This window comes from Girardinichthys multiradiatus, chromosome 5, assembly GCF_021462225.1.
Source record: "Girardinichthys multiradiatus isolate DD_20200921_A chromosome 5, DD_fGirMul_XY1, whole genome shotgun sequence".
In the NCBI taxonomy this organism is placed as follows: Eukaryota; Metazoa; Chordata; class Actinopteri; order Cyprinodontiformes; family Goodeidae; genus Girardinichthys; species Girardinichthys multiradiatus.
In genome coordinates this window covers 26,533,339-26,557,213 of record NC_061798.1, presented here as the reverse complement: position 1 = coordinate 26,557,213, position 23,875 = coordinate 26,533,339, and the positions used below count along the sequence as shown (strand labels likewise).

At 40.7% G+C, this 23,875-nt stretch overlaps 1 protein-coding gene across 5 annotated transcripts in view; it reads left to right on the top strand.

The window, feature by feature from the left end:
• rgs12b (regulator of G protein signaling 12b) overlaps positions 1 to 23,535 on the top strand; it is a 76,217-nt gene extending 52,682 nt beyond the window's left edge. For 3 of the 5 annotated variants that reach the window (XM_047365138.1, XM_047365136.1, XM_047365137.1), the window contains exons 7-19: positions 6,386 to 6,555; positions 8,229 to 8,321; positions 8,446 to 8,589; positions 11,867 to 12,049; positions 12,212 to 12,362; positions 12,650 to 12,744; positions 15,740 to 15,943; positions 16,269 to 16,342; positions 16,429 to 16,555; positions 17,708 to 17,801; positions 17,889 to 17,950; positions 20,415 to 20,586; positions 20,888 to 23,535. In XM_047365138.1, the coding sequence (XP_047221094.1) occupies positions 6,386 to 6,555; positions 8,229 to 8,321; positions 8,446 to 8,589; positions 11,867 to 12,049; positions 12,212 to 12,362; positions 12,650 to 12,744; positions 15,740 to 15,943; positions 16,269 to 16,342; positions 16,429 to 16,555; positions 17,708 to 17,801; positions 17,889 to 17,950; positions 20,415 to 20,586; positions 20,888 to 21,483 (2,165 nt within the window). In that variant the 3' untranslated portion in view covers positions 21,484 to 23,535. The remainder of the gene's footprint in view (positions 1 to 6,385; positions 6,556 to 8,228; positions 8,322 to 8,445; positions 8,590 to 11,866; positions 12,050 to 12,211; positions 12,363 to 12,649; positions 12,745 to 15,739; positions 15,944 to 16,268; positions 16,343 to 16,428; positions 16,556 to 17,707; positions 17,802 to 17,888; positions 17,951 to 20,414; positions 20,587 to 20,887) is intronic. The other 2 variants (XM_047365139.1, XM_047365140.1) reach the window with 1 other exon arrangement.
• The last annotated feature ends 340 nt before the right edge of the window (positions 23,536 to 23,875 follow it).

Genomic DNA, 23,875 nt, shown 5'->3' with positions numbered 1-23,875 from the left:
CCTGTCCGCTGCGGTCTCTGCTGTCTTAACTTCCAGGCTGGGAGGCCGCGTCTTTGCAGGGGCTTCTCTCGAACACCGTTTGCCTCTGCGGTGGCTCGGAGAGACAGTCAAGCAATGCTTGTATCTTAATTACCCCCGTTCATGAATGAAAATACCGGATACACAGACAGTATTTCATCCGTACTTATCTTTGCATATGATCGATGATCGTATGGCTTCCTTGGATCCAGTTGAAGAGTTTATGTCTTTTTGCCAGCAAAAGACATTAGCGCGCTGTGTTCCCCTCCTGTCCCGATGGTCACCGGTGTGGAAGAGGGCGGTTGTAGCAACAACTGTGCTTTTATTTGGGTAGTGGCGTCACAGGAAGTCCGCAGTTATCCTGTTTCCTGGCTGTGCCGGAAGAAGGTTAATGCACTTTATTTTGAAAGTTCCAGAAAAGTCCGTAGCGGAGATTAATGTTGAAATCCATGGCTGTGGGACCCAACACCGCTCCAGAAGTAGAATTTGCTCTGTCTGTTCTGGTCCCCGGCAGGACAAGTGAAATGTCCCACTGATTGCCCACCAAAGCAGAACATCAGGCCAAGTGTTTCTGAAAAGGTTTTTCACAAAAATATACAGTACAAGCACTGAAAAATCTGAAAATAAATATGCTGATATGAGAGGTGAAACTTTATTAGAATTATAAGAAAAGAAGGTAAGAAATTATAAACAGGAGCAAAAACAAACAAAAACGGTGGATCTTAAAAGAGAAAGGCGATAGAAATGAATGTATATTTTAGCCCATTGTTCATTGTCCATAAACAAGTCCGCAAACAAGTAGAAGAAAGAGCTCTGGTCAGATAAAAACAAAATTAAAAGTTTTGACCATGCAAAACACTATGAGTTGCAGATAACCAACACTAACTAAGACGCTAAACTCTGAATTGATGGGAAGATGAACACAGCTAAATAAGTTGCAGTCTTGGTTGAAACCCTGTTTGTAAAGAACCTGAGACTGGGGGGAATGTTCACCTTCCAGCAGGAAAACATCCCTAAACATGACAATGTTTAGGGTTTAGATCTGGGTTCTCAAACTCCAATCCTCAAGATGTGATCCTACATGTGTCCCTGCTCTAACACACCCGAATCAAATGGCCGAATTGCCTCCTCGGTATGCAATCACGTTCTAGTGTCCTGCAACCTAATTAAGGACACATCTAAAAGTTTCAAGGACTAACCTCTGGGTACCCTGGTTTAGATCATAGCATAGTCATGTAATAAAATGGTCTAATAAAAGACCAGACCTAAATCCCACATACCCCTTCTCCACCAACGCGGTTTGGAGCCTGTTCCGGTCCCTGAACGTGATTTTGAACTGGTGACGCATGTTTCCACCAACAAAAAGAGGTTCCAAAGCATGACCACTGGTTCAACTCTGGCACCGCAGAATACTTGGTTCTTCTGCGAGAACCGTAGCGTCACCTGAGGGCGGATCGGCGCCGACAATGGAAGCAGCAAGAAAGGCAGTGAAGACGGAGAAAATACCGTAAAATCAGACTAATCATGCATTGTATAACTGCTAGTTGTTCCTTGCAAAATGTGACCTCCAATCACAGTGAGTTTTTCATGCTTTCACACCTTAAACAGCAGGCATATCTGCCTTGTGTTGATAAGATTCAAATTGTTTTTTTTTTGTTGACTTAGCCGTGGTGTCTTACACCATCCGGTACTCTGGTTCCTTTTAGGCCTATTTAACGCTTACACACCAAATATGTGCAGAGTCGACACATGATAGAGCCCAGAAGAAAGACGTTCAGAGTACAGTTCCCTGTGGAACGCCTGAGCTCTTCACTGTCAGGAATCTTGGTGCATGTCTGTCTGTCAGGTAGTCAGTAATCCACACCGTTGTTACATCACCTACCTGGATTTATCTACTGGCTGTCACATAAAAGAGCAGCCAGAGATGTGTTAATACCACATTTTTGTATTTCGTCTTTATTATAGTTTTCTGTTATATCTTTGGTTTTCTGATGTGATGGCTTTAAACAGTTGCACTGGAGGAGGTTGAGCATAGCGTAAATAGGAGCATTTTATCCAGTTTTCAGTGTGTGTGATTGTCGTTGTGTTGGGGTTCAGGCTTCATTAGTGTCAGTAGTGGCCTTCCTTTAACAAGCCCATCATCAATACTGCGCTTTAAGTGTGTGTGTCTTTGTGACGTGCGTTTGTGCTCTGAATTATTTATCATCTGGAGGCCTGTGTGCACTAGGATCACTTACGTGGCTGGGAGCTGGTGCCGGTGTGTAAGTGTGCATACAGGTGTGTGCGCATGCTGCGAACCGACTCTCTCTGTGGTTCCTGAGGTTGTCATCCAGGTTGCTAACCAACGGCAGCGTCTCCCTCTACACCTTCTTCTTTTTCTCCCCCTTTTTAGTCTCCTTCTCCGTATGATGTCAGCTGTTTATGCCCTTTATTGGACTGTTTGTTCAGCCTGGTGTGTTTGAGCTCATGAGCGGGGGGGCCCAGATAGGGTGATTATGGATGGAGGGGCTTGGTTACCCCAAAGGATTCGATACCTGCCCCGCTGGCACCACACAGGCTCCTACCAGCTCTACCCAGGTGAGGAGATAGCAGGAGCTTTGATGGCTCGTTTTCTGACTGGAGGAAAATCTAGAGAGCAAGAAGGAGAAATAAAACTTATTGAACGGTGGAAACTGTGGTATCAGATATCTGAGTTACTACACTGACTGGGGCTTAAGAGGAACATTAATGCCGTGGGTGACTGAATATTGCGGTTTTTCATTTTAGAGTGTACTGTACGGTAAATATTTTTCCTAATTACTCCATTCATTGCAATAACAGAAACAGGTCTCATCTAATTGTAAAATGTTGCACAATTAAGAATGTAGACAGGATCTAAAACAGGAAAAAGTTTGTTTACCTTTGGTGGTCTGATTTTACCTGTTTGGTCGATCTGTCGTCCTTTTAGTAGAGCTAGCTTGAACTCTGGATTTAGGAATATGCTAATTCAATTAAAAATCCTCCTTAAAATCTTATGACAAAAACATATATATTGCCTTGATAAAGTATTCTTGCCCCCTGAATGTGTTCACAATTTGCCAAATACTAATACATACACAAAAGTTTATGTTTATGATGAATGGAGTTAAATGCAGGTCAGTAGAAGAAAAACCCGCAAAAGACTTGAGTTAAGGGTGGAAGTTCACCTTGCAGTAGGACAATGACCCTAAATTTGTAATCAGAGCTATGGAATGGGTTAAGTGAAAGCATATTCATGTGATGGAATGGCCCAGTCAAAGTCTAGACCTAAATACAATTTAGACTCCCAATCCATTTTAACTGAACTGTTTTGCAAAAGAAAACGGGCAGACCTTCAGACTCTATGTAGAAAGCTTGTAGAGACAAACCCACGTGGTGATTGCAGCAAGCGGTGGTTCTACAAACTCAGCAGGGCTGAATGCAAATGCAGGTAACAGCTTCATTTGTATGTATCCATCCTCTTGCAGTTCACAGTTATGTGCTACATTGTGTTGGTTAACAAATACGATGTATTTGTTAACGTGCCAAAATGTGCAGTAGGTGCATGGATATGAATATTTTTCCAAGGCACCGTAGAGTTAAAATTAAAATATTTAGTGAATTGTCTTCATAAAATGTAATGTTTGATTATATAAAATTTAACTGACCACCATTAAACAATCTGACAACTTTTGATTCAAACATTTTGGTAGAAAGACTGTACATGTTATGATTTATTTCTGAGGGACTGCTGCTCTGAAAAGATTACATACTAACGAGAAAACTCACACACTTGCCAATTCATGAAACCTTGTGGATTCTTTTCTGTTGGCTTTTAGACCGGAATCATTAGCTGTTGGATGAGATCAGATGTTGATGAGGAAACTGTGAGAACCAAAAAGAAACATGATACAACAAAATAATGTAACTCAGAGAGTAGGGCTGCCGCTTAATGTATTATCTAGCCTGACCTTTTAGGAGAACTTTGTTTTACCGGTCTGTCTCTGTAATATACAATGGGGTCCGTGACACTGAACAGAGCATTTGGTTTAGACACCACAGACAGGTTTACACAGATGAATGTTTTCTCCTTATATACAGCGATAAATAGTCATAATATTTAGCTGAAGCCTCAGGAGTTTATTTTTATCTGCCCTTGAAGAGAACTTTGCTGTGAAATGCGTGGGTGAGAACGGTCATTTGATGCAACTGATTTTAAAGATCTGGTGTGAAATCTGACACTGATAAAGAAAAAATAATAATAGTGAAATGGAGTGCTAAAGCAGAAGTCACATTTAAACTATCCACTAATCGCCCCGATTGGAGGTTTTTAATCAGTAAGGAGTTTAGCTGTGGGCTCAACGGTCCTCCTTCACTTTTTTCTTCTTTACAGCATCTGCGTTGTTCAGGCCACCTGACTGCTGCTGTCCTCCCTCCGGCTGTCCTTCCTTTTGGTTTTATCTCAACATAGCAGGCCGCTTTCTGTTAGTCTGGCCTGCAGCTCATTGCTGGTTATTCTCGGCTTCTCTCTGTGCCTCTGCCCCTGGCTCCTGATCACAACTAAATGTTAGGAACACGGACGCGCCGTGGCGTAGTGGTGGGAAAAATAAGCAATTCCTGGACTCACTAAGACACTCCTAAGAATAATAAAGCATGGATTGATTCAGAAAAATCCTTAGCTTGAATTTGAAAACAGTTTTTAGAATTACGGTGCCTTGAGAAACGATTACCAACCCTTGAACGTTTTCTGTTTTTATAATGTTACAAGCAGAAGCTTCAGTGTGTTTTATTTTAGTTTTATCTGGTAGACCAACGCAAAGCAGGGCATAACTGTGAAATTTAAGATAAATAATAAATTATTTTCAAAATTCCTTTACTCTGATACCTTTGAGAGGCTTTATCATTAAACCTCATTTCATCCATTGAACTCTGGGTTTGGAACTTGACAAAATGTCGAAATGTTTAAGGGATTTGGATACTTTTGCAGGGTTCAGGGTCTACATCAAATGTAATTATAGTCCTTTGTGCCATAGGAGAATAACTAACTAACTATTGATTGTTAGAGGAATATTGGTGGTAAAGAAACAGATGTGTTCTGCTCAGTTGAGCCTTCTCCAAAGACAGTAACAACTTTGACCTGATCAGCAGGTAGCTGCAGGGATCCACTAACAGCCTCTGTTTTACAAATAGATCAAACCTAAAGAAAAAAGCCGTTCTCAGTATTTTATGCAGTTTCTGCAAATGTATTTCAGATTACTGACGTAACCATATCCCAGTATACTGCCACACAATGTATTAGGATCAAACTTAATAGTTAGGTTGTCTGATACTTTGTGTAAAATTGGTTTGATGGTATAAAGATATTGTAAATAATAAAAGCAGCTTGGTTTTAACTAATTGGACTTATGAAACTGCTGCGTTTGACTGTTTTGTTGCAACAGAGAAACCCAGGAGCCCAAAAAGGTCTCACAGGACAGGTTTCTACCAGTGCTTTAAAACTGGCAGGGGACACATTGAAGCCTAATGGGTTCTGGTGTGATTGTCCTGTAAATTCCCTGCTGGAAACAATGAGGAAAACAGGCTAGAGATTAAAAAAAATTATTTTTAATTCATATCAGACAGTTTTTTTTTAATAAGAACCATTTCCAGAAGATAGTTTTTTATGTGAACCATCATAATACAAAATATTTATACAGCACTTATGCTGTTATGATACTGATGCAACTTAAGATTTATTAAAAAATCTTTTCAGGGCTTGTCTTGCTTTAGAGTTGATAAAAAAGTTAAGAAACAACATTGTTAATTTTAAAAATATCTAAAAAAAAATTAAATCTGGAACTTATGTTGTTTGACCCTAGAACCTTGCATGGTCGGTATGATTAAAAGCACTATATAGGTTCAGTCCATTTACCATATTTCCTTGTATACTGATTCCCCATTTCAGTGATGATTCAGATTGTGGGTTCGATTCTAGCTTGCTCCACCCGCCCCATGTTGATGGGCCTGTACTTAAATTCAAGTAGCCTACTGATCTATGTATGAATGTGTTTGTGATTGTGACTCTACTGTAAAGTCCTTTGTTTGGTTTGACTGATAAATCACTAAATATAAATTCATTCCATTTACCATTCAACAAATTAAAGCATTATCCCTGTTTATGAAAAGAAAGCATAATACTCCTAACATTTATTTGCTTTTCTATTTAATTCACAAGAGTTCTAAGTTTTGTTGCATTTGATTAATACAAAGAAACAATCTGATCATAATTCAAGTTGAATCTGTCCAAATTTCATCTTTGGAGGATTGATTTGCACATCTTTTTAAGAGTCCAAGGATATGATTTTATGTGCACATTTGTTTGTGTAAACAGAACTGAACAGTGTGGAGCTGCAGGGCTGCAGCAGCGACAACAGTCTGAACAGTAATGCCAGCCTGCCCAGCGTTCAAAGTCACCGGCGCCACACTGAGAGGAGGGTGGCCAGTTGGGCCGTCTGCTTCGAGCGGCTGCTGCAGGACCCTGTAGGAGTCCGCTACTTCTCGGTACAATGAGACTGCCTGAATGTTTCTCACAAGCAGATGCTCAGGACAGACATGTCTCTGTCAAATAAAATTTATCAAAAATATTTTTGTTTGCTTCCTGGCAATGTCCATCAAAGTTTTCTCTAAAATCTGCAGATATTTCAAAGGTTTCATGATAGCACATGACAGATCCTCAACCTTACCTAACAGTGGCTCCAATTCCATCTGTTTGTTGCTGAAAATCTGTATCTTAGGCTACGTTCACATTGCAGGCAAATGCGACCCTCATCTGACTTTTTTATCGCATTCAGATCGGACCGATCTTTTGACCTCCAAATTAAATCCAAATTGTGCCACTTTCATATGTGGTATTGAATGAAATACGTATCTGTTAGTTTTCAAAGCGTCAGCTGTCTTAATGGTGATGTCACATTTCATCCGATTTTCACATCATTGTCCTGGTTCAGACTACGCATCCACACAAAGCTCTCTACAGATGTAGCAGTCACTGCTCCACAGAAGGCCCTTGTTAACCGTTGTGCTCTCTGTTTTCTTACCTTTCTTCGTCTTGTTATAATGTGGTTAAAATATTGTTGGCTCCCGTTGCTCAACAACTTAATAACAGAGACACCGACATCCATTATTACCTTAGTAGACAGTATGCTGCTGCGTGATGTCTACATTCTCTTTCTGCGCATGCGGGTCGCTTTAGGGTCGTGAACCGTTCAGACTGATTTCTGATGGCGGTCGCTTATAATTAGCAGTTTGAATCACGACGCTAAAAAGAAAATTGAATTTCAGCAACAACAAAAAAATTGGGATTGAGCATTAAGACCTGCAGTGTGAACGTAGCCTTAGTCTCATCCAACCTAAGCACATGACTCAAATTTAAGTCCCTGTAGGGCTTAGTAAGCCCCTCAGGATTACATTTGTGATGGTAGGATAGAAAAGTTTTTTTCCCCATCATGTAGACTTGACATAATGGTTAGATTAAGTGACCCTGACATGCAACTCTTCACTGCAGCTGTCCAACAAGAAGATCTCCCCGGTGATAAGATAAACATGTGTCCTCTTCCAGCTCAGTGAACAGTGGCCAAAACCAGGTCTCTGGACCACATCATTTTTATCATTAAAAGGAAAGTCAAGCTTAGATAATCTGATCTGCTTAAAAAATAAAGTATAAATAAAAAAATATTTATTTTAAAGTGACTTTTCCAGGAACCAAAATTTGCTAATTTCTTTGAAAAAAACAAGATTTTTTTGCCCACTTCATAAATATACTCAAATTAAAGTTAAGATTTTCTCTATCTTTTGATTGATATTCTGCTACAGGAGGAAAAGATGGATTTATTTTAGGGCTTTTTACGCATTTCCACCAGGTCGCCAATAAACATGGCTGGCGCTGTAAATGTAACAGCATTACAGCAAAGTTTTATGCAGCAGGTCAATTATGTAAAAGTGTTTGATGAATCGAGTCAGATAGTTTTATGATTCTGCTTTTACTTTGTAAATCTGTTGAGGAACCTGAACATGTCTTTCTACTTTACTGAAATGTAAAACAACAAAACGTTTCTGTCATGGACTCATACTTTTACATTAGTGTGATGTTTCTGACTAAAACCATTACATGAATTTGTCTGCTTGGTTTTTAAAAAAAACTATTTTTAATCCATGTTTAATTTTACTTGCTGTAGGAGTTCCTAAAGAAGGAGTTTAGCGAGGAGAACATTTTGTTCTGGCAGGCCTGTGAATTCTTCAGCCATGTCCCTGAGCATGACAACAAGCAGGTGAAAGGCATTTCATTAAAACCTTTATCACAGACATGCATCCACTTAAATTCCTCCTGTATTTAATTAGGTAAGTCATTACTGAGCATTCACCCGATTAAATCCGTCTCCCCTGTGTTCTCAGCTCTCGCAGCGTGCCAGAGAGATCTACAACAGCTTCCTTTCCAGTAAAGCTACAACACCGGTCAACATCGACAGTCAAGCCCAGCTTGCCGATGACATCCTCAACGCACCAAAGCCCGACATGTTCAAGGAACAGCAGCTGCAGGTACCAAGACATTTTTATACATCCGAAAAAGAGGCTCTCGCTGCAGGACAAATTTATTCTTATTCTTAAAAACAGAACTCTTTTGAAAATGCTCTCTGAACACAGTGTTAAGTGCTCACACAACACAAGGCCAGTCATTCATCTTCCCCTGCTGTCGAGCAACACCGGCCCGAACGGCTTCTTATACACGCATGTTGTCAAGGGGGCAAAGCGCCTGAAAAGCTCTATTGATTTCAGCTGCGAAGTTCAGATGTTCAAACTCTGATAAGAGAGTCACAAGGCCTGAAGGATATCCTCACTCTCATGCTTTTTTCAGCCTTACATGTCAGACATCCACACATTAAAGTGTAATGGTGGCTTTTCCAGAAAAGCTCAGGATTCATTGGAAAGTAGCCTTATACATAAATGCATTATGAGCTTCCTCTTTTTATGTCAAGTAAAAGTTAAATATTTTATATTTTGGGCTGCAGATAAATGGATCATTTTCATACCCCTTGAACCTTTCCCCATGTTGTCATGTTTCAACCAGAAGCTCTAGTGTGTTTTGTGAGGATTTTATGTAATACAGGTCCTTCTCAAAATATTAGCATATTGTGATAAAGTTCATTATTTTCCATAATGTCATGATGAAAATTTAACATTCATATATTTTAGATTCATTGCACACTAACTGAAATATTTCAGGTCTTTTATTGTCTTAATACGGATGATTTTGGCATACAGCTCATGAAAACCCAAAATTCCTATCTCACAAAATTAGCATATCATTAAAAGGGTCTCTAAACGAGCTATGAACCTAATCATCTGAATCAACGAGTTAACTCTAAACACCTGCAAAAGATTCCTGAGGCCTTTAAAACTCCCAGCCTGGTTCATCACTCAAAACCCCAATCATGGGTAAGACTGCCGACCTGACTGCTGTCCAGAAGGCCACTATTGACACCCTCAAGCAAGAGGGTAAGACACAGAAAGAAATTTCTGAACGAATAGGCTGTTCCCAGAGTGCTGTATCAAGGCACCTCAGTGGGAAGTCTGTGGGAAGGAAAACGTGTGGCAGAAAACGCTGCACAACGAGAAGAGGTGACCGGACCCTGAGGAAGATTGTGGAGAAGGGCCGATTCCAGACCTTGGGGGACCTGCGGAAGCAGTGGACTGAGTCTGGAGTAGAAACATCCAGAGCCACCGTGCACAGGCGTGTGCAGGAAATGGGCTACCGGTGCCGCATTCCCCAGGTCAAGCCACTTTTAAACCAGAAACAGCGGCAGAAGCGCCTGACCTGGGCTACAGAGAAGCAGCACTGGACTGTTGCTCAGTGGTCCAAAGTACTTTTTTCGGATGAAAGCAAATTCTGCATGTCATTCGGAAATCAAGGTGCCAGAGTCTGGAGGAAGACTGGGGAGAAGGAAATGCCAAAATGCCAGAAGTCCAGTGTCAAGTACCCACAGTCAGTGATGGTCTGGGGTGCCGTGTCAGCTGCTGGTGTTGGTCCACTGTGTTTTATCAAGGGCAGGGTCAATGCAGCTAGCTATCAGGAGATTTTGGAGCACTTCATGCTTCCATCTGCTGAAAAGCTTTATGGAGATGAAGATTTCATTTTTCAGCACTGACCTGGCACCTGCTCACAGTGCCAAAACCACTGGTAAATGGTTTACTGACCATGGTATCACTGTGCTCAATTGGCCTGCCAACTCTCCTGACCTGAACCCCATAGAGAATCTGTGGGATATTGTGAAGAGAACGTTGAGAGACTCAAGACCCAACACTCTGGATGAGCTAAAGGCTGCTATCGAAGCATCCTGGGCCTCCATAAGACCTCAGCAGTGCCACAGGCTGATTGCCTCCATGCCACGCCGCATTGAAGCAGTCATTTCTGCCAAAGGATTCCCGACCAAGTATTGAGTGCATAACTGTACATGATTATTTGAAGGTTGGGTTTTCATGAGCTGTATGCCAAAATCATCCGTATTAAGACAATAAAAGACCTGAAATATTTCAGTTAGTGTGCAATGAATCTAAAATATATGAATGTTAAATTTTCATCATGACATTATGGAAAATAATGAACTTTATCACAATATGCTAATATTTTGAGAAGGACCTGTACACCAACACAAAGTAGTTCAGAATTGTGAAGTGGATCCAAAAGGATACTTGGTTTTCAAAATGAGTTTATAAATGTACATCTGAAAAGTGTGGAGTGCCTATGTATTCAGTCTCTAACTAAATGCTTTCTAAAACCAGGTTTTAATTTAACAATGGCATTTCTTTTCCCACTCTTCCATAAAGGCCAGATGTGCGGAGTGTGCAACTGATAGCTGTCATGCTAATGAGATTCTTCCACCTGAGCTGTGAATCTGCAGCTCCTCCAGAGATACCATGGGCCTCTTGGCTGCTTCTCTGGTGGATGCTCTACTTGCCTGGCCTCTCAGTTTAGGATAAACAGCCATGTCGTGGGAGGTTGCAGTTGTGCCATACTCTTTACATTTCTGCATGATGGCTTGAACAGCACTTCATGAGATTTTCAAAGCTTGGGATGTTGTTCTATAACCTAACCCTGCTTGAAATTTCTCCATAACTTTATACCTGACCTGTCTGGTGTGTCCCTTGGGCTTCCGATGCTGTTTGTTGACTAATGTTCTCTGACAAACCCTCTGAGGCCTTCATAGAACCGCTGGATGTAGGCTGAAATTAATTTACACGGAGATTTGATGTATTAGTTAGTAAAGTGAGTTATGATTGCAGTTGGTTGCTCTATTTAGGGGTATCTAATTAAAAGGTGCTGAAAGGTTTTCACATTTCGTTTGTAAAAAAAGTTTCAGTTGGCACAAGAATTAATAATAAGACACCATATTACTTATGCAAAGATAGAATATTGTCATTCTTTTCCTTCCCTCTCTCTGTTGTGTCCTGAGTTCTTGGCTTTTTGCAGCTTGGCCAGCTCCTCCTGAATATTAGTTAGTCTGAGGTAGAAAATCTTAGAGACTTTCCTCATAAAGATACGGATTTGGCATAAGTCAAGCGTGCTTTGTTTTTTTCTGAGAGAAGGCGCTCCAAGAGCAGCTTATGGGTTTCTGGATTTGGGTTAATTTCACATTCATTTTCTGATTTTCTGCTTCAAAATACTATACAAATTGCCAGAGTTGCTATTTTCACCTCTTATTTCTTATTGTCTTTTGTTTTTTGGTGTAGCTTTTTTATCTGTTCTAATTGTTTTGCCATCATCTTTGTTACCCAACCATCCATTTCCTCTTATGTTTTCTTTCTTGACTTCTTTTAGATCTTCAACCTGATGAAGTTTGACAGCTACACGCGATTCCTCAAGTCTCGGCTGTACCAGGAGTGCATGCTGGCTGAGGTGGAGGCCAGACCGCTTCCTGACCCTTATCACATCCCCAGCAGCCCAACGTCAAAGCACAGCACCACCGGCTCCGACCGTTCCAACCTCTCCACTCCCAAGAAGGTAACGTAGCAGAAAACCTCGTGCTTAATTTAAGAACATCCCCCTGGATGTTCATGTTTATGTGTGAAAACAGCTTTAGCGTGCAGTTTTCAGTTAAATAAAAACATATTTGGTCGTTTGTGTCTCTTTCTGCTACTACACTCATCAGTACGTATCTTACAGGAGGACAAGAAGACCAAATCAGGTCGATCTTTGAACGAAGACAGTCGGGATGATTCAGGAGACCGGAGGAAGGGCATGTTTTTCTCCTGGTCCCGCAATAGGAGCTTCGGCAAAGGCCCCAAAAAACGAGAGCTGGCTGATTTTAATTACAGTCAGTGCACTTTTTTTTTCATTTTATAAGTTCTGTTTGCTGATGAGTTTGGTTCAAATAAATAAATGATCATGCATTGAATTTCAGAAAATTTTGTAACATCTGTTAAGAAACTCATGCTCGTTTGATGAAAGATAATGACCAGTTCATGTAGGGTCGGTGTTGCTAACATCGTATCTGATGAAGCATTTAATTGGAATCTGGTCAGGAGATATTTTTGCTTTCGGCATGGGTTTGCTCATAATTCTCCACTATTTTTTTCTGTTTATTTATTTGTTCCTCTTTAGATTTTCCTGGCACTAACGGTCGTCGGGAGTCCCAGGGTTCCCTGTCCTCAGGAGCCAGTCTGGAACTGGGGACGTCAGGGTCGGGGAAGAATGAGGTCAGTCCGATGGGAGTCACCGTGATCTAATTATCTAATAATTGTTCATGGAAGCTTGCAGTATTTTTTGCATGGAGCAGCTTTAATGTCAATGCTCTCTTGAAAAGGGAAATTGAACAAGATATGTGACAGTTGAAGCCAGATTTTAATTTAAATCCTGTTATGTTAATGAACCTAATGGCAAGAAAAACATGCTACCCAAAGGTTTTAGTTCATTTTACTAAGAAAGCTGAAATCTGTATTTAAGCAACGGTCTTTCTGTGAGCAGATTGTGGTGTCAGCATGAGCTGAGTTGGTTTTTAAACCGCTGCCTCAGATTTTTGACACCCACTGCAGTCTTCCTTTTAAACTCAAAAACAACCTACAGACACAATCTGCCTCTATACATTTTTAGAAAAATGACATTTCCCAAGTGCAACTCTAACTACCGTATTTTCCGCACTATAAGGCGCACCGGATTATAAGGCGCACCTTCAATGAATGGCCTATTTTAGAACTTTTTTCATATATAGGGCGCACCGGATTATAAGGCGCATAGAATAGAAGCTACTGCAGTCAAACGTTTGACTAGGGTTGCGTTATGCATCCACTAGATGGAGCTGTGCTAAAGAGAATGTCAACAAAACAGTCAGATAAGTCAGTCAGTCAAACTTTATTAATACACTACAAACCAGCGTTCTGATAACTCCATTCACTCTCATGGTAAGGTCTCCTCTACATAGAAATCTATTGAATAGAGCCAACCACACGTTAGGAATGCATTGGAGTCTATGAAGTTGAAGTTGAAATCAAACGTTAGTTAAAACGTGAAAGGGAACTTTTCCCTGATTCAGTAAACACGTAAAAGAAACAGTTTGATGCACTAAATCAAACGTTAGTACTGTTAACCTTTCCTGTTTCTGTCCCCTGACCGTAGTCTGATGACACAGGGGAGACGCTTTCTCCAGGGCCGAAGTTACTAGTTTCCTCGGGGTTAACTCCCTCACTCATACGTTGCTGAGTTGAGCATGAAGAAACAGCATCAAAACACTGAGTTGTTGACTTTGCAGCACGTAAAAACACAGGGCTTACAGACTCATACACCGCTGCTCCGGTCGCCGTCTCTACCCACCCCACACGCACAATAATACCGACGTCACTCCTTCACTCTTGATTCTCAGCTACGGCAGCACACAGCGCCACCTCTGTCCGGAGGAGTAATGTCAACATCTTCCATACACACACGAAACATACACCCCACACACTGAGCTTCTAATCACATATAGTTCAGGCAATTCCTGCAACAGTACATTCAAACGTTATACACACACAAGTGGTGTTGGACTAGGAGTAAGCACAGTACAGGTGTTTACCGCTATTACTTCGGCGACGCCCCTGACTACGGTAGCCGTAATGCTGCAAGCGGTGCGGCTTTGTAGTTTACCAGTTGTACTGAAACATTTTGACAGAGCGCCGTGTACAACCAGTATGGATCAACCAATTAACCAATTGATCCATATATAAGGCGCTCCGGATTACAAGGCGCACTGTCATTTTTTGAAAAAATTAAAGGTTTTTAAGTGCGCCTTATAGTGCGGAAAATACGGTACACAGTTTGATATTATATGCAGAGATGCACTGATGATAATTTGGTAATCTCAGGTTTTTGTGAAGCTTTGACCAACTGATACAAATTTTTAGCAGATTCCAGTTCCTAGTTTGTAACTTTATTATAAGATATAAAAGCAGCATTCAAAATATTTTTTTAACTTCCCTGCTATAAGCTACATTAATGTTTTATGTTAGTAGCACATGAGATCAACACTGTAAAACAGGGTGTTACTAAACTTTTAAAGCAAAAGAAAAATGATAAAGAAGTTTAGCCTCTTGTGTCAGTGGTTAGCGTATTAAGATTTCCAGAAGGCTGCCAGCATTTCCAAATCCAGCATCTTCCACAACAGACAGAGGTTGAAACCTCAAAAGGATAAAACAGCAATTTTGCTGTACTGACTTCAGCCTTTCTGTTATCTTCTCAAGTCTTGCTCTCTCTCACTCACTTGCTCTCAGAATGAAATGCTGGCGTGTCCCGACAGGTCCGTCTGAATTCATTATAAACATCCTGCTGATACTGAGTTTAACTCAGTCAGTAACAACTTCAACATCGAAGAGTTTTTCTGTCACTGTAATCTGGTAGATCGTTTTTTTTTTTTTTTTTTTTCTGACCAGCAGGTCAAGCTGTAAATCAGTTCTGGTCACCAGATAATTTATAGGTGCATCTCTACTTGTGCTACTTTTAGACATGTTCTGAAGTTTCAGTAACATTTTGACACAAAATTCTTCTGTGGTAATAATCAACATGCCAAATGTGAAAAATGGCAAGCTGCATGTCAGACCAACCAACAGAACACAGCCTCGCCCAACAGGGACACTGATGTTGTTATTGTTGCACGACACCATTTGTAAGGCCAAATCCAGCGAGCATAAACCCGCAAACATTCTCCACATCTTGTTACGGTTTACCCAACCTCTTGTTATCAAATCAGTTGACACTTGGTTGTATACAGAACAGCATACAACAGAGCAAGACAGTGTTACTCTGGGATCTATAACATCAGAAATCCTTAATTAGAAAAATTATGATAAAAAAACAAATACATAAAAACACTGATAAAACATATAAATAATTCCAATAATGGAAAGTGCTCAACCTCAACAGCAGTTCAGCAGAAAACTGTGAAACAGTCTGGTGGTTCTGCATCTTCCAATGTAGGATTGCTGCATCATAACCCATTCAGACATTATCATTAGGAGAGAACTCTCATGGAAAGTACACCCTGGTACATCCTTGTTATACTTTCTCTGAACTCTCTCTCGACCAGGACTATTTTTGAATGAAGATGTCCTTAAAACTATTTTGCCAAATTAAATTTGTGGATCACAAGCAGGAGGTTAAGAAGAAGATGAGGCACTAATTAACCAAATAAGATCAACTTTCTGTCATTATTTTCTTTTCTAGCTTGATATTTCCCGTGGTGCAGTATCAGAACGAGGAGGAAGCAGCACCCCCTTGAGGCAGTGTAACATTAGCTTGCCGGACGGCTCTTGTTGCCCGGTGTCGCTTCGGCCCGGCATGTCCATCAGAGACCTGCTGCAGGGCCTTTGTGAGAAGCTCTGCATCAACCTGGCAGCCATAGATCTCTTCCTAGTAGGAGGAGAGAAGGTAAACCTTAATGCGTGTCTGAGCTTTTGTTTTCATGCATAGATTTGAGTTGGGATCCCCGTTTAGGGAAGCAAAGGATTATAATTGATTGGCTGTATTTATCAATTGTTTAATTAAATGGATCAAGGAGCCAGCAGCCCACACTTTTTGGCACCCAAATCTGTGTTTTCTTTACTCTTTCTGGAGGTCTTTAGTGTTTTGCTTTATTTGCTTTTTTATTTCTTGAGCTTGAGTTGAAGTGATTAAAATAATCACCACCACACAGATTTATATTCTAGGAATGAGCAGCTACCTTGATACAACTGTTATTTTTTTTTTTCCACAGCCACTTGTTTTGGACCAAGACTGTATGACCCTGTGCTCCCGAGACCTTAGACTAGAAAAACGCACTCTATTCAGGTATAAAAACACATCAACAGCAGGGATAGATGTGGGAGAACAGAAAACACAAAAATATGATTTCTCATGATTTTCTCCTTCCCCAGACTCGACTTGGTCCCCATCAACCGCTCTGTGGGCCTAAAAGCTAAACCAACTAAACCAGTGACTGAGGTCTTGAGGCCTGTTGTGGCCAAATATGGCCTGCACCTCTCTGACTTGGTGGCACGAATAGTAAGTACAGTATCTTCTAAGGCTGAAGGCAGATGTTAAAATAATCAGTGTCTCTTCAAAAGTATTCATATCTGTTGGATTTGTGCAGATTCTGCCATTTTATAACCCCAACTGAGGTCATCAGTCTGTTTTATTGAGATTTTAGGTCAAGGACAGGGAAAAATAGTGCAAAACAGTGGAGTGTTTCAATTCTTTTAAAACTAATTTGAATGTATTTCTGTTAGACCGCTTTACTATAATACCTCTAAAGAAATCCAGTTCAACCTATGGACTTCCAAAGTAATTTAAATGGCAATACTGTGTGTGACTTAATGCCAGTACAAATCCAGCTGTTCTGAGAAGGCCTCATAGGTGTGTTAGAGAACATTAATAAACAAACAGCATCATAAAGATCAAGGAGCACAGCAGACAGGTCCGGAAGGAGCTGCAGTGATCTACTGCTCAAATGGAAAAATCTCTTGAGAGGGCACTCCTCAAACCTGACCTTTATGGAGGAATGTTTTGAAAGAAAGCCTAAAGAAATCCAGTTTGTGACTTTGAGGTTTTGTCCTACATGCAAATGTGTGGTGAAAAACAGTCATTCACGACATGCTATGGGACTTTTCTCTACCAGGATCAGGGAAGCTGGTCAGAGTTAATGGGGAAATGGATGGATGGATCTCAATACAGGGCGATCATTAAAGAAAACCTGTGAATACTGCAGACACTGTTGGAGGTTTACCTTCAAGCAGGACAATCCTAAACATACAACCAGAGCTACAGTGTACCAGTCCTAAATCCAACAATCGACGTATACAGACACTCTAAACAATTTGACTTGAGCTATTTTGCAAAACAAAACAAAAAATAAACCAACTAAAGCTTCAGTCTCTGGATGTGCAAAGCTTAAAGAGACAAACCCCCTAAAAGACATTCAGCTGTAAAGCAAAGGTTGGTTGTACAAATTCAGGAGGGATCACAAAGGCAAGACTGTTTCCAGATTTGTATTTGTGAAAAACAAAACATTTTTCTTCTGTCTCACTACTATGTGTTGGTCTGGCTCCTGAATAAATACACTGAAGTTTGTAGCTTTAATGTCGCAAATTCTGAAAAGTAAAAGGCACCGTGATAGACTACATCGACCTCTTCTAAAATTGTTTCCTTGTGATGCAGAGTGGTGAGTCAGAGCCTTTAGATCTTGGACTTCCTATTTCCAACCTGGACGGTTTGCGAGTTGTATTAGACATAGAAGATGCTGTGGGAAAAGGTAAAAGACACTGACACACACATTATTCCTTAGATCTCTCCTATTCTCTGGTTTCTAAAAGAATTTAAATTTTGTTTCTCCACACAGAAAAAATCAAAGCAGCTCAGAGTAACCTTCCAGCCTCTACAAGCAGGAACCAGCCAGCAACAGTAAGATGTCCTCCAGCCTCTCAAGTTTTCCGCTCATTCTTGAATGTTCTGTAACGCTCTGAATGTTTCCACTGCCTGGTTGGTAATGTCACGCTATACTAAGTGTCCCTCCTGCTGTCCTCAGTCACTCATGTCTGTTTGCTGTGTGTTAAACATGCGCACAGGTGTGTTATGTGTGTGCTGTGGTGCAAAAAGAGCCATGTCACTCTGTTAAGGTTCCCTAATGTTCCATTCCTGTGGTCTGCCTGTGGCCGAATGCATCATCAACTTTCCTCTCTGGTTTTCCCTTTTCTTCTGTAACACCAACTTTTCAGCTGATATGATTGCTGGCTCACACATATTCATTCTGCTGGTGTCGGGATCTCCAGATCTTCAGTGATGTGTCATAGGAGCTTTAGTTTGCTATATAGACTTTCTTTTAGCTGTCAAGATTTGATCAGGAATCCTTATTCACCTGATTATCCTCTTGGCGAATCCCACGATCTGTTTTGGTGAACAGATATTTTTTCTCTTCACCATTAGTTGCATTAGTGTAGCTTTAAGTAGTGGATAGTTTGTCCCTCTGGTGTTTTGCTGTGTCTGAGCTTTCTCGTTGATGATGCCGAGCACACAAAGCGGACGTTGTGGCTGTCTGAATGGAACATCCAAGTACATTTTTTTAATCAATTTATTTTACCCCTCCTGGCCAAAATTAAACACCTTGATTTAACTGAGCAAACGAGTAAAATCCTTCATCTGGCAAAGGATAGCGGAGGCTAGTATGTTGAGTTGACAGCAAGTCCTAATTGTTGTCGCAAGCAACTTCCACATCATGAAAGGGTGTTTTGGTTATAAAACACTCAAATTATTAGTATGCATCAAGCAAACAAAAGAACTTGGAAGGCACCTGAAAACAGAATTGGATAAAGAGCCAATAGATGCATTATTTAAACATGGAAGTATAGTGTTTAAATGTGTGGCTTAGAGGAGGAGATGTTGATGGAAAGAGGCCTGCAAGTATAAATGTATATACATATGTTTTTTAATCAAATAATCCCTCCAACAAATCATGTAAAATCAGATATACTACACTACGTGTAGTACGTGTACCTTCAATAAATATCCATACAGGGTTTTAGGGTCACAGCTTTGTTACTACTATGTCTGCACTCCAGAAACGTAATGCATCAGCAATACATAATTCACCAATTCAATTTTGAAAAACAATCAGTAATTATGGGTGTAGTCATGTAAATCTGAAAGAAGTTTTTAAGCTGTGACGGTCTTACGATGGGATTTGTGTAGACTAAATGAGGAAACATGCTAATTAAAATTATTTCATTTATTGCGTAAAAGATTTTAAATAGTTTTTCTTACATTTTTGCTCAGAACACAGTCATTCACTTTCAAGAATCTAGCCTTTATGCATTCATTTTGTTCTAAATAAATAATATAAGTAGATTTAATAATAATAATAATAAAAAACAAATAAATAATAAATAATATTTATAATAATAATAAATAAACAAATACATAATAATAATAATAAATAAATAATAATAAGGTGCATATGTAGACAGTATAGTGTTTATGGCTAGATACACAAAAAATAATGTCTGACTTAGAACTTTTTAACAAAACTTTAAACACATAAAAACACACCAACACACTATATCTAATCGCTACCAGGTCTAAGACGAGTCTCAGCTAAAAGAAGTTTCCTTCGTGCTAAAATGTTATTTCTATCATTAACACCGTTGGTGAATGTTCTACACGTTAAGAATTACCCTACCCTTACAAAAGGCTGCCGGCATTTCCAAATCCAGCCTATTTCACAACAGAAGTTAAAATCTTTAGAGAATAAAACAGAACACCTTTGCTCGGATCCATTCAGCCATCCTGTTATCTGGTGTGCTTCCTCTGACGTCATCTATGGAGACCTTACAGATACTGAAGGAAGCTCATTTTTAGTCTTCTGGACTCAGTAGCAACTTGCACACTGAAGGTCAGTGCCCTCAGCAAGACCTGGTAGTGATTAGATGATGCTTTTGCTGATCAAAAAGAGATTTGATTTCTGAATTTCCGGCTGGCTGGTCACCAGCCGATTTCTTGGTGCGTCTCTTGTTTGGAGTCAGACCCACTGAGGATCTTTCAGATGCTCTGGAAGCTAAAACAAAACAGCAGAAGCTCGACATAGACATGATTAAAGTGTGTAACCTTTTTGGCCAGGTGGTGCATATTCCACTGTCTCCAAAACACAAGACAAATGTTTATTTTTTATAAACATTTCAGTGACTTTTTCTAAAATCATTCCCAATCAGCAAAACTTGTGTCACCCACTCACCATCAAATTGTCAAAATTTATGACCCTCTTCACCATCAGCACCACTGGTTCCCACATGTTGTCATTGCTTCTTCCCATACGTGAACCACTGTGACTTATCCGGGCTCTAATGCCCCACTCCGCTCTCCGTGTGGCCCCCAGGGGGACGACAGGCCATCAAGGAAAGGCGGTTCAGCCCACCCCCATGGGGAAAATGGCAAGGCTGGGCCCGGCCTTGACACAAGCAGCCAGCCCTTACCCAACCACTCTGTCTCTCTGCATAAGGCTCCTGGGAAAAGAAAGCAGAAAAAGATTAATATAGACGAAGTTGAAGGTAAAAACTGAACAACCTCCTTTTCTCTTGTTTCTGTAGCTGTTGCTGTGATCACACTAACCTTTGGACCTGCCTGCAGGACTGCATAAACACCAAATGCTTTAAAGCTAGCTAGCTACATGTAGCACAGTCTACTCTTTGCTTTTACTAAATGTAGCTTTGACTTGTCTAAAAGGTTAATACTGCATGTTCCTGCATTACAAACAAATTCAAACTGTATGTGAGATATTCTGGATGTGTATTCTTTTGTGTGTTCATGTATTTGTGTGTTTCTGTGTACGCGGTGCTCTGCGTGCTGCAGAGTTCTTCGACCTCATTTCCAAAGCTCAGAGCAACCGAGCCGACGACCAGCGAGGCCTGCTGAACAAGAGCGACCTGCAGCTGCCGGACTTTCTGCGTCTGTCACCAACCAACCCGACAGCTCGTCTTCCCTGCAACCCCGAGCCCATCTGCTCCACCCCGAATTCCCGTAACACCAGCAATGGCAGCTTCCCCAGCAGCAGCCACCGTGGCAACAAGGGAAATGGCAAGCACAGGGCAGGGGTAGTGAGTGGGTCCCACCTGCTCAGTGCGAGCCATCAGTCACAGAGCTTGGACTCAGCACTTGGCGCAGAGTACAGAGGGGGCAGGAAAGCCAGACCACACCCTCCATTTCCAGCCACCGTCCAGCCAGCTCAAACCACCATGCAGGGTCTCCCCCAGGACCCAGCCAGGGGGGAATCAATCCAAATGCTCGAGGAGGACACTCTGTCTGATCTAACTCTAGTGGGAGAGGGGGACATTAACAGCCCCAGCCTCAACTACATCACTCCTTCCGCCCTGTTGAGTAAACCCCTCCCCCGACCTCAGCACCAAGCACAGGATGGTCGGCCTAGCTCAGGTACTTCGCCTGTGTGAACTCTCTGAAACCACTGAACTTGCACCGGTCCCTTCACCTGACTGTTAGTGGGACTGGAGACCCACTAGAGTCAGTGTGAAGTTACTTCAGTGGCCACTACTCACATTTGACTAAAAATGCATCTGAATCCCCTTCTAAAATATATTTCTGTTCATTAGATACATCACTACAGTTTTATTCCAGATTTGTCTAAAAGTACACACAACTAATGCTAAAGGTTAGAGCTAAGAGCTTAATTGCAGACAATAGAGATTAAATTGTATTTAGAAAGACAGCAGTAGATCTGATAAAGTGAGGTGTGCACTACTTTGCAGCAAGCATCCCATTTTAAGCATACTAAAATCTGTCAAAAATACAAAGAGAGGAAAAATGGATGCATTAAGTGTGGACAAAATGTGCCCCTGGAATTTCCCTGTGTGGTGTGTATCTGTGTGGACTTTTCGACGGGCTTGCTGTGGATTTCTGTTTGCTCTGAGACAGAAGACTGAGAGTGAGCTTGTTAAAGACCTGTGTCACATTCACTCCTCCAGTCTCTAAATGTACAGAATCTTAACAATGCACTTTAGCCAACAGTAAACAAGACTTTAACTGTCTGAATGTTATTTTTTTGCTGTTACTCTTCTTCACACTAGCTCTTCTCATCTGTTTCATAGGACATGTGACTGAGCTGCCATATGTTTAGAAAATAATTATCTCAGTAATAGAGATGCGTCAATAAAAATCTCGTGGCTGGTTTCTGATCCCTGGTTTTTGCAAAGCTTTGACCTGCCATTATAATTGTTCCTGATTCTGAATTCTCATTAAGAGCTACTACATAAACCCACGTTGAAAACATTTCTTGCTAGACTCATTAACTATTATATGAGGAGCACAGACCACCTTCTCTAAGAGAGCGTGGTCACTGTTAAACAATTGTTTAAAACAAAGACAAAAAACTGTGTTTAGCATCTTAAATTAGCAGTTAGCATGGCTAGCATCACTAAAACCAGTCTTTGTGTTTATTCCCTTGCCCTAGAGAATGTTGATCCTTTTATCAACTCTTATATTTTCTAAAATAACATGTTACAAGTTCTAAAGAATAAATAAGAGCAACTTTGCTTCACTCCGTTTAGCCTTCCTGTTATCCTCCAAAAGTCTCACGCTCTCTTTCTCTTTTGTGTCCCGAATGAACCGCAGACATTTCTCGACATGTCATAGAATATTGTTACCTCTCACATAGCTTCTTACATCTCTGTGCTTCCTTTGAGCATTTTTAAACACCTCCCTGACACTGGAAATGGCTAACTTAAGTCTTCTACACTCAGTAACAACTTTCACATTGAAGAGTGTTACACTGAAACCTGGTTGGGCTTAGGTTTGGTGCATTCAGTGATTAGAACAGGTCAGGGCTGATCAAGCTGAAACTTGTCTGATTCTGGTTACCAACCGCTGACTCGGTGCGTCTGTACTCAGTAGTCACTAGAAACTAAATACCAGGCATGGCCTGATAGCTTAATAAAATACTACAGTTCTCAAGAGATCATATTGTTTTTGACATCACGTTGTAACAGCTGGCTGGTCTGACCCAATAAAGACAGAGGCTACACTACCTTTGCATACATGCTTTTTAAAAATCCATTTCCATCATTGTTCTCTTACCTCAGGCTTTTCGACTGTATCACAAGTGCTTATGCGTGCAATCTTGCTCATTGATTAAGGGATCTTTAATAATGTGCACTGACTGTAAACAAGCAGCTTTTTTCTCATTCATCTACCATCTTTGTTTCAGATTAGAAAGCTTTGAGCTGGGTTTCCTGCAGGCTTCTGTCTGGACACGTTTATTCTGAATTTTTAACTTTACTGTATAAAGCCATTAATTTATGCATCATGTTGTTTTCATTGTTACCATTGGTCAAAAGTATTAGTTTGTATATACTTCCCTATCTGCAACCACAGTGTTGCTGTAGTCATTGTTGAATGGTATTGCAGCCATGCTGTCTCATTAGGAATCGGTTCAGCTGAGTTGACTTTGCGCTCTGTAAATAGGTCAAATAAATGTTTTACAAGTTGGACTCTCTCTGTATCCTTGTGTGAGCTACCTCCTTTCCTTTTTGAGTTTTCAGCACTATCAGCTTTGTTCAAATTTTTCATTGCATCTCTTTGGAAGCCCTCTGCAAAGTGTGAATGAGGAAATATTGATACATTTTCTTCTGTCCTGACTGTACATCTCCAGCTATGAGTAAAATAGCATGGAGTTTGTTTATCCCAGTCTCTATAATAACATTACACTGCAGCTGAGGCCTTCTAAAGCTCAGGCATTAAATCATTTAGAATATGATTTTATATCTGTAATCAAAGCTAAGTTAAATACTGGAGTCACATATGTGCCTGTACCATGTAGAACGAAGGACA